Raw genomic sequence first — 10,519 nt, 5'->3', positions numbered from 1 at the left:
TGCATGCATTTTCTCCTCTGAAGGTCAAAACGTGCAAACATGCACGAAAACAACGGTTATTTGGAATCATTAAGTCATAAAACGAATATTTGCAAAGTTTGAGAAGTGTAACCAGTGTATTTAAAAACTTGCATTTGCCTGAAAATCCAAGCTCTACTGATTACCATTCCAAACTCCTTCAGATTTTCATTCCAAAATGTCCAGTCTCCTTTGTACTTCCTGTTCTCCCTTTCCCCAAATCACATCATCTCCAAATGCCAAAGCATTCACTTCTTCACTACTGATACTCTGTTTTACTCGTTTTATGATTTCATCCATCAATATAATAAACAATAATGGTGACAGTGCACTTCCTTGTTTGAGACCTCTTTTTGTATAAAATGTTTCGGAGTCACCACTCTCCAATTGTACACTGCTTTTACTCTCATGATACAACATTTTTATCTTGTTAATTAATGATTTTGGTACATTCTTTTTCAGTAGGCATTCCCATACCTGTTTTCTCTCAACTGTATCATAAGCTTTTTCCAAATCCGAAAATATGAATATGATTTCCTTGTTTCTTTCCAGATGTTTTTCCATTATCGTTCGCACTGTAAATATAAAGTCTATTGTCGATCTACAGTATTTGGTCAATAGCTATATTGTTCTTCCTCTATGTTTCTGTTATATCCCTCAGTCTTTTATCTATGACTTTCTCCATTATTTTTAGCCCATGTGATAATAGGGTTATTCCTCTATAATTTTTACATTTCTTCCTATTTCCTTTTTTGAACAGTGATACAATGCTTCTTTGCTGCCAATCTTCAGGTATCCTTTCATCCTTCCATATGGCATTGAGGGCTCTGTATAGCCACTGTAGTTCAATGCTTCCTGCTGCCTTATTCGTGTCAGCATTGAATTTGTCTTTTCCACTTGCTTTACCTTTGGTCATTTCTTTCACTGCCCTTTCAAGTTCCAACCACGTTATTGGGTTCTCTTCTTTTTTTCTCCATCTATTATTTCAATTTTCTCATCTCCTTCTTCCTCCAAGCAGTCATCCTAATTATGAAGTTTTTCAAAATACTTTGCCATCACCTTCTGAAGGCCCTTCTCAAATGCCTTGAATTTTTCTTGATTTATTCTTTTTGATTTTATTACCCTGTATAATAGTTTCTGATTTCCTCGACTATCTTGCTCAATTTTGTTGGTAAACTCTCCCCCAACATATTTCCTTTTCGTCCTTGATACTCCTCTTTACTTGCAGTTTCAATCTAATGTATTCCACATGTAACCTTTCTATCTTATTCTTATCCCTCTGATACGCCTTATCCATTTTTTTCTTCACCTTCTTCCTGTCTTTTATTTCTTTTTTATTTTGTCTGTCCACCACCATGGGCCTGTTTCATAAAGCTACAAGTCTACAAGTTACAAGTAATTTTTCATACAAGTTGTAGGAAAAATTTAATTCCTGTTTCATAAAAGCACTTGTAGGTACAAGTGAATTTATACAAGTTACAAGACTTGTCAACAAGTCAAAATTCATGTTTTGTTTCATAAAGATACTTGTAGAGTACAAGAACTTGTAGAAAATACAGTTTTTCTTACAAGTTGTTTGAGACATGTAAGGTTGATTACAAGTCTGTGTAATTTGCTGTTAAATACCCAATAATCAATTAGTTTTCAAGCTTTGTGTTCATTTTTCTGTGGAATATGGATTTGTTATATAGTAGTAGTGATAGTGATGAAGATATAGTAGGGGATGGGCAAAGACGTAAAAGAACTTTCAGAAGTAGGGTTAACATGGCTTTCACAAGCTTTTATGAATACAATGAAAGGTTTAGAATGAGTTCAGTGAAACTGGAGTCACTCCTTCAAGATGTAGGTAATCAACTTCAACATGCAACTAACAGAAACTGCTCTATCCCCAAAACAACAGTTACTTATAGCATTACACTGGTTAGGAAATGGAGGGCAATATCATGCAGTAGGTGATATGCATGGTGTATCAAAATCTAGTGTGTGCAGAGCAGTTCATTCAGTTGTGAATGCAGTGAATATTGTCAAGTTTCCCACAGTTGTTGACTGGCCAGAGGAAACTGGCCACATTGTTCGAGAGTTCCATGCTATTGCTCGTATGCCTCAAGTATGTGGATGTATTGATGGAACACTACTCAACATTGATGCTCCTGCAGTAGGACATGAGAATGACTTCATTGATAGGCATGGGAACCATTCCATAAATTGCATGGTAGTGTGTGGACCAAACCTTAAGTTTTACTATGCAAGTGCTAACTGGCCTGGAAGTGTGCATGATGCACGTGTACTAAGAAACAGCACTCTTTCTCAACGCTTTGATGCTGGGTGGCGTCCATTTCCAGGTGCTATTCTTCTTGGTGATTCAGGGTACCCACTTAAGGAATGGCTCATTACACCTGTCTTGAATAATATAAATGACCCTGCAGTTATGCGTTTTAATAAAGCTCATAAGTCAACAAGACGTATAATTGAAAATGCTGTTGGGATCTTAAAAGAGAAATTTCCATGTCTCAATCATCTTAGACTTAACCCTACTTTTGCAGCTAATATTTTTATTTGTTGTGTTACACTTTGTAACATTTCAAGAGAACTTCAAGATCAGAATGTGATGAACATAGAACCTAATGAAAATGAAAACGATGAACCAGATTTTGACTATGTACCACTTCCAGCAGCACATAGGCGCCTACAACAACTCATTAACCATTTTGCTTAAGATTAAGGCTTACCTAAAATATTCAGTGAAATAATGTCTTGTAAAATATATAGTGAAATAATGTGATAAAAGACAGTTATTTACACAGACAAACTATTTTAATGTTATTGTTTAATTTACATGAGAAAAATAATCAAAGATGTAAAATCATTCATTAGCTTCTTCAGCCACTCCATTTGTTAATAAATAATAAACACCCTCTTCTTCATTATCATCACACTTTGTAATGTCCTTTGTATAATGAGACATGGGTAGGCCCAAGTCTCTCTCAAGTTTCAAAGCCTCCAATTTTGATTTATATATTTGTATTTCTAATAGCTCATTCTGAAGGGCTATCTTCTTTCTCCTCTGAATTTCCTGGTAATCTGTGTGGTGAAGTGAAGACTCAGAGGAAATTTTCTTCCTTTTCTGACCTGAAATGTTCATAAATGGTTAGAATATTATGGTTAAAGGTTAAAATATTGTTAAAATGGTTAAATATGGTTAAAATATTAGAATGTATCTGAAATTTATAAACAAATAAGAAACATTAACTTGCCTTTGCTTGAACATGGTGTTTCATCACCAACTACTACCGGTGTTGCTTCTGCATTGTTTTCACAAGCAGTAGTCTCTTCTAACGGTTTCTCCCATGTTTCGTTTACCCCTAAACTTGTTACAATGGGGGATTCTTTGCCAATTATATCAATTACTATATTATCTATATCTGTCAGCTTTGATATTTTGCCACCAGCAGAACCTGTTTTTTTGGCATTGTCCAATTTTGCCTGTGAAATAATGGAAAATGTACATGTATAACAAATTCATATTCTGACTGTGTAATAAATATAAGTATATGAATACCATTTGTCTGAAATTCAGAATATTATAAAAATTATGTACAAAGTTGTATACAATGATAACCTAACCTTAAAATTTAAGAGATAAGAATATAGGCCTATGTGACAATATATGTTTTAATACTTACAACAGTGGTCTTCTTTAGATTCTGCCACAAGACATCTCTAACATAGGTAAAATCTTTAGCATCAGGGATAAGACCCACAGATAAGGCAATATTGTGGATATTCCTCCACTCTCTAACTTTATCTTCTTTTGTGAGTGAAGAGAAGGCTCCAAACAAAATTTCTTTTGCATCCCTGATTTTATTAAGGATTAAAAGTTTGTTGGCAATTTGTTGCTGTTTACTACTCATCTTTGACTCCTTTGACTCCACTTGTCTATCTCACAGAAATCAGCTGACTTGTAAGACTTGTAGTGAAAAGTACCAACCTTACAATTGTAGAAATTTTGTTTATGAAACAAAAATTTCTTACAAGTGTAGGAACATGCACTTGTAACTACAACTTGTACACTTGTAGACTTGTAGCTTTATGAAACAGGCCCGTCTTTTTTCCCTTAACCTTTGCTTTTGTTTTCCTGCATACCTCAATATTGCTGCTTCCACAAATGTCTGTCTTAAATTGTCCCACTCTTCTTCTCCACGTCGTATTTCATGTTAGGCAACTTCCTTTTTGTACAATCTTGGAATGCCATTCTTTTCTCCTCCTCCAATTCCCAAATCCTGATCTTTGGTTTCTTCTTCCATACAATTTTAGGGATTTTTACTTGTTTTAATTCCGCAATTAATCTTATTCTCATCCCTCTCATACGCTTTTTGCTTTTCCTTATCCATTTCTTTCTTCACCTTGTTCCTTTCTTTTATTTCTTTTTTATTTTGTCTGTCCACCACCGTGTCTCCTTTCCCTTAACCTTCCATACTGGGGATTATCTTCGTATTCATGATGTATCTTCTCCATTCTCGGTCTGTTATTATAAAATCGATGAGTGTTCTTTACTGTCCATCCCAAATATATCGGCTGATCTTACGGCTATTCCTCTTCATAAACCATGTGTTCTTTATTATCAGGTTATTTCTGATACAAAAGTCCAACAGTTTCTCTCCATCTTCATTTCTATCGCCATACCCATGTCGGCCCAGAACATTTTCATATCCCATTCTATTAGTTCCCACATGAGCATTCACATCGCCCATTATCATGATCCCATCTCCAACAATATGTGTTTCCAGTTCATTGAGGAATTCTTCTTTTTCTTCCACGCTACATCCTGTCTGTGGAGCATACACCTGCATTATCTCGAATACACTTTACATTAATTTTCCTTAGAATTACTTACTAGTTTTTCTCCGGTTTCAACACAAACGACAAATATGGATCACTCCTGGATGAAGTTCACGTCACTTTAAGAATTTGATAAGTGATTTACTTCTGAGATTCAGAAGCATTGCACTACTGCTTGTTTGGTTTGCACCAATACTTTTCAAAAGTGGTTTTAAGAACAAGAACTGTGGCGAATGAACTGTCAATACACACTTCACATCTTGTGTGCCATGGAAACTTGTCAGTTAAAATATTTGTGAAATTTGATACTAAATATTTTCATGACAGGAAATTTAAGGCTGTTGTGACAAAGTGAGAAACCATTTCCAAAAGAGATAAAAGAAGCTCTGTCTTGGAAATGTATTAAAATGATGGACTTGAACTTTGAGCTGGTATCTTCTCCAAGCAGCCTTCACAGTCTGTTCTCTCTTCTACCACTGTTACAAGAAACCCCGCTACCATTCCAATAGAGATGGAACCTAGAGATGCCAGTTTCTCTGAAAACATATATAAAGATGTTAATGCTGAGATACGGTTTTCCGAGCAAGTTGGCCATGTGATTAGGGGCCCGCAGCTGAGAGCTTGCATTCGGGAGATAGTGAGTTCGAACTCCATCGTTGGCAGCCCTAAAGATGGTTTTCTGTGCCTTCCCATTTTCACACCAGGCAAATGCTGGTACTGTACCTTAATTAAGACTACGCGGCTGCTTCCTTCTCGCTCCTAGCAGTTTCCTATCCCATCGTCACCATAAGACCTACTGTATCTGTGCAGGTGCGACATAAAGCCAATCGTAAAAGAAAAAAAGAGATACGGTTAATGTAAATCACAATGTTTTCTTATATACATGGGTTGAATTTTAAAATTGTGGTAACAATGCTGTGAAACGTAGCCAGGCAATAGAATGTATATCTGAGGTAGGTTAGATGCAATGACAACCCAAGAATGCAGTTTTAAGCGCGGGCTTGTAGAGTACAGCTATAATGATTTCAAAGCAAGATCAGAGGAGCTGGTTGAAAATTGAATGCACTAGCGGTCTTAATGTAAGGCAGTGTTACAAAGAATTGCACGAGGCTTGTGCTGAAAGTACCGTACTGTAGCACGGTGGCCTTCAAAAACGGACGACAAAATGTGACAGTGCGTTAGTGCTGGTGGATCAAAACACCACATTTCATGAATTGGCCAATGATACAGGGCTGGCGCCTTCGACTGTGCTGCAAATCCTGAAGAAACGGCTGGAAATGCCGAAAATCACCTCCAAATGGGTTCCGCATGATTTGACGAAACATCAAAAATGGCTGCAATATCGTGCAGCTTGTACTCACTTTGAACGCTACGAATGCAAAGGTGAGGCCTTACGGTGGATAGTCACTATTGACGAGACCTAGGCCAGAGCTAATGAACTGCAACTGGAATACCAATCAAAGTAGTGGCGTATTCACGTGTCACCATGTCAGGAAGATGAGATCCTGCTGTTGGATCAGACTCGAGGGAAGATAAGCTCTTTCAGAATTTTAATGCGATTGATAGCGAAGTCGATAAGCACTAGCACTTGAGCACACGGGAGTAATGAGGCGCAAAGTGAGTAGGCCTAGCATATCGGACACATACCTTTCATATTCGAACTGGTTACTCCTGTCATCTGTTGACCATAGCTGTAACTGTAGACTCCCAAGGCAGCCACAAGAGACCTCCGAGGGCGAACTTCCCCAGCAGTCTATCTTAGCGAAACGGGAAACAGCCGAAAGACACGCAACTTCTGCAGCACTCGACTGGTTGCGAGGCATAGCTCCACCCCAACTGCTACAGCAGTCCACCAGGTACACGGTAGAGCTCCCTCCCGACTCCTACAGCAGTCCATCAGAGTGAAAAGGTTAAAACTTTCCTAATTACTTGATTAGCTCTTAAAGTTGTTACAATTTTAACTCTTTGTTTCTTTTGAAACTTATTTGTTTCTGTGTCACTTAATTGTCCTCTTTTTTTAAAAAATTCCAAAAACATTCTGTGTCGGTGTTGTATCTTGGTTTAGAAATGTTCCTCAGCTGGTCCTCTGTGTTGGAACAAGATTTGTCATAAACTGATATGATAAAATTGGACCTCTTGGATACTTGTTGTTTAATGACCTCTCTGAAGCTGAGTACTTTCAATTTAAAGGTTGTAAAATAGCGTTCCAAAATCATGTTATGATTGTTGTCATTCTACCGTTGTCTTGTTACAGCGAGTGTGGTTTTCTGTGATTTGTGTGGCAAGAGACAGTGAAACAGCAGACTGACCAGAGAATTTGTGACTACAGACAAGTCATTGATGCTGAGATTGCTGCAGAATTCAACGTAAAACAATATCATCTTTCATCTTAGCATAGGAAAATGGGTGACTGAAGGGTATGAAGACTGTAGTCCAATGATTACAAGTGCGCACAGCAGACACTTTGGGAGGAGTATTTTGACAGTTATGCTCTTGAATGCTTTTCTCTGTCAAATAGTGTCAAGATACAGGTCCTAGGTGCACCATTTTGAACCAGAGAGTATGAGGCATTTGATGGACTGGAAGAAACAGTCATCTCCAGTCAAGAAAAAATTCAGGATACAAACATCCGTTGAGAAAGTCATGTTCATCTTTCGGGATGTCACTGGTCCTATATGGGTGCGCTCGCAGGAAAAGGGTCAAATTGCGACTAGTGCTCAATAAAGCAACATACTGTCAAGCAAGCTGAACCCCGCCATACCATGAAAACGCCCAAGTTTTCTCTCAAAAGTAGTATTGCTGCTTCATGACAAGGCCCATGTGGTAGAGCACACAATGAATTTACTACATGATCTGAAATTTGAGGTATTGAAACATCCACCATATGGTCCAGACTTATTGTGATCAGACTTACACTTGTTTCGTGCTTTGAAAGAACATTTGTGAGGTCAAAACTTTGCAGATGATGATGAGGTAATGAAAGTGGTGCGAAGTTAGTTATGGAACACACCTGAAAAGCTTTTATCTTGATAGCATCTCCTTTATCTTGTGGACAAGAGAGCCAAATATGCTCCAGACCAGGTGACAGAGACCTTATGTGTGTATATAGTCCTGTTATGTACTGACTTACCCTTCATACATTGCTGTTCAAAATATCCAAAAAACCATGAGGCAGTTGGGATAGTTATTTGATTTCTCAAGAATATGTTTATTAAACAGAAGAGTATCGGCTTAGAACTTGCCATTAACAAAACTCAAGCACCAAACTCAAACAATAATCTATCAGTTTCATGTCCGTATTGATACATGTACTCACAATCACAAAGAAGGAGTACCGTCCACTTAATCATTATAGGTATAATAAAGTATTGATTAGGTGGATGGTACCCATTCTTTGTGATTGTGAAACTGAAACGAGGCAGCTCCTCCTATCACAGTCAGGAACGAGAGCATGTACAATAGTAATGTACGGGAATGACGCCTAGAATTGCGAGAACTGGTTCCTATGACTTCGGTGAGGCCACACTCAGTGTCGCATGTGAGGAATCGGTTCTGTGACAATGTCACCAGTGTCTGCTGGGCGCACTCACTAGAATGAGTTATCCGTATATAAGTGGGGCAAATTCGAGCGTGCAGTATTTACTACAGTATTTCTTTTGTATAAAGTAAATGTCTTACTGGTTGTTATGAATGAATTATGCCACATAATAATGAAATGACAATTTAACCTGGTACTCTATAAATAACGTTGCCCAACTTCTTGACTGAATGGTCAGCTATGAGACCTTTTTGTTCAGAGGGTCCTGAGTTCAATTCCCAGCTCGGTCGGGGATATTAATTGCATCTAATTGATTCTTATTGTTCAGGGACTGGGTGTATGTGATTGGACCAACACTCTTCTCTTTAAATTCAGGCAACACAGGTGGTGATTGTGGTGATTATTGTTATAAGAGGAAGCACAAGTAAGGAACCTTCCCCTATACCGTTGGTCCACCAGCCCCTTGCGTTCCAGTTTTATGTACCCCTTCACATTTACTACAATTCTGTAAGACATCGGTCCCTCTCCCTAAACCAGGGTAATATAACAAGATGTATGTTTGTGGGCTAGAAGACAGCAGGAATCGTGAGCACCACTATTAATTAATTATGGGTACTTCAAATGAACCCATAAAACAAGTACAGATATGCAGAACACGTACTTTAAAAAAGGAGGTGGATGCACAGACGAGGAGTACGGTAGCCTACTGTATAGGCTGGGAAGTGTCGCAGTAGCTCACATGGCAAGCGGGCGGGAAGATATGTGGTAGTGGACAGGGCTCAAGGTAGGAGGTTCAAATCCCACATAAGAAATTTTTTTTTAACAGCCATTTGCCTGGGATGTGGTAAAGTTGCATACTTGATAGTTTCCAAGGACTGATTTGTTCATTTGACCCTGTAAAAGACTGTATGTATCGTTGCATTGGATATGGTGCTGGATTGGACAAGAATGAGGAGATGATGGTCTTCGGCCAGTATAGGCTGGGAAGTGGGCGCCATAGGTCAAATGCCGCAGTAGCTCACATGGCTAGCGCACAGTAGGATATGTGATTGTAGACAGTGCTCAAGGTTTAGAAGGTTCAAGTTCCATGCAAGTATTCTTTTTAAGCCAGTTGCTTGGGATGTGGCAAGGTTGTATACCTAATAGCGGTATTTTTCACAGACTGATTTGTTTATTTGGCCCTGAAACGGGCTGTTGTTATGGAACTGGGTTGATAGAGGCTAGGAAACATAACAGGATTTAAGTTATCCACATCGTTTAATGCAGCACATGCTTGAAATGACAACCTCTGTGGTCGATACAGAGCTGTGTGCGATGGTGTAAGGACAGTCTGGCCCATTGCAACATCTTTGGCGAAACAGATCTGCATGCCTCCGGTCATGAGCTGTATAAGATGACAAGGACTGGCCTGCTCCTGCACATACACCAGTTGCTTTACATGGCCCCACCGAAAGAAATCCAGGGGCGTAAGTTCTGGCAGGCTAGGGGACAGGTCCTCCCCTTCCTATCCATTTATCAGGATACATTGCATGGAGATGGTTCCGGACAGCCACTGCCGCATGCGGTGGAGCTCCGTCATGTTGAAACCACATCCTGCAGCGGTCAAGGAGTGGTACATGTTCCAAAAACGGTGGCAGTCCATCTTGGAGAAACCGCAGATAGTGTTGGCTGATTGAATGGCCCTCAAAGAGCCGATGAGGTGATCACCCATGATTCCACACCATACATTCATGCCTCACTGTACCTGAAAATGCACTCCAGTAATGCATACTATGGCGATTAACAGTTCCATTGTTGAATAATCGTACTTCGTCCATAAATAAGAGAGTTGCTAGAAAAGCAGGATCAGTGTCCACATGCTGTAGGATCCATTGACAGAATGTCACCCGGGCATCGAAATCATGACCATGGAGTTCCTGGTGTAAGTGCAGATGGTACGGGTGAAATTGATTGCTATGCAATATCCGCATAACAGACGCTCGGCTAATGTTCGTCTCCTGTGCAATGGCCCATGTGCTAGTATGAGGGTTACTCTGGATGGTGTCAAACACTACCTCTTCATTGTCAGCAGACATCACGGCATGATCTCGAACAGGCTGTGTCCTTCCCAGGGATGCAGTATCC

General features: G+C 39.2%; 1 protein-coding gene across 1 annotated transcript; it reads right to left on the bottom strand.

Annotated features, from left to right (window-relative positions):
* Positions 1-457: 457 nt before the first annotated feature.
* LOC136885802 (uncharacterized) lies at positions 458-4,913 on the bottom strand. Its single transcript, XM_067158536.2, has 3 exons — positions 3,702-4,913; positions 3,273-3,501; positions 458-3,147 (listed from the first exon to the last, which is right to left on the bottom strand). The coding sequence occupies exons 1-3, from the start codon at positions 3,927-3,929 to the stop codon at positions 2,882-2,884; spliced, it is 723 nt and encodes a 240-aa protein (XP_067014637.2). The 5' UTR covers positions 3,930-4,913; the 3' UTR covers positions 458-2,881.
* Positions 4,914-10,519: the final 5,606 nt, after the last annotated feature.

The sequence above is a fragment of the Anabrus simplex genome, chromosome 14 (genome assembly GCF_040414725.1).
Source record: "Anabrus simplex isolate iqAnaSimp1 chromosome 14, ASM4041472v1, whole genome shotgun sequence".
Lineage (NCBI taxonomy): Eukaryota > Metazoa > Arthropoda > Insecta > Orthoptera > Tettigoniidae > Anabrus > Anabrus simplex.
The sequence above is the reverse complement of the archived record's forward strand: the minus strand, read 5'-3'. Positions and strand labels throughout refer to the sequence as shown.

Bases quoted from the DNA above. Each gene is read 5' to 3' on its own strand.
- LOC136885802 (XM_067158536.2), bottom strand. From the start codon at position 3,929: ATGAGTAGTAAACAGCAACAAATTGCCAACAAACTTTTAATCCTTAAT. The intron at 3,502-3,701 runs GTAAGTATTAAA...ATTATTTCACAG, and splicing joins ATCTAAAGAAGACCACTGTT to GCAAAATTGGACAATGCCAA. The intron at 3,148-3,272 runs GCAAGTTAATGT...TGAACATTTCAG, and splicing joins AACACCATGTTCAAGCAAAG to GTCAGAAAAGGAAGAAAATT.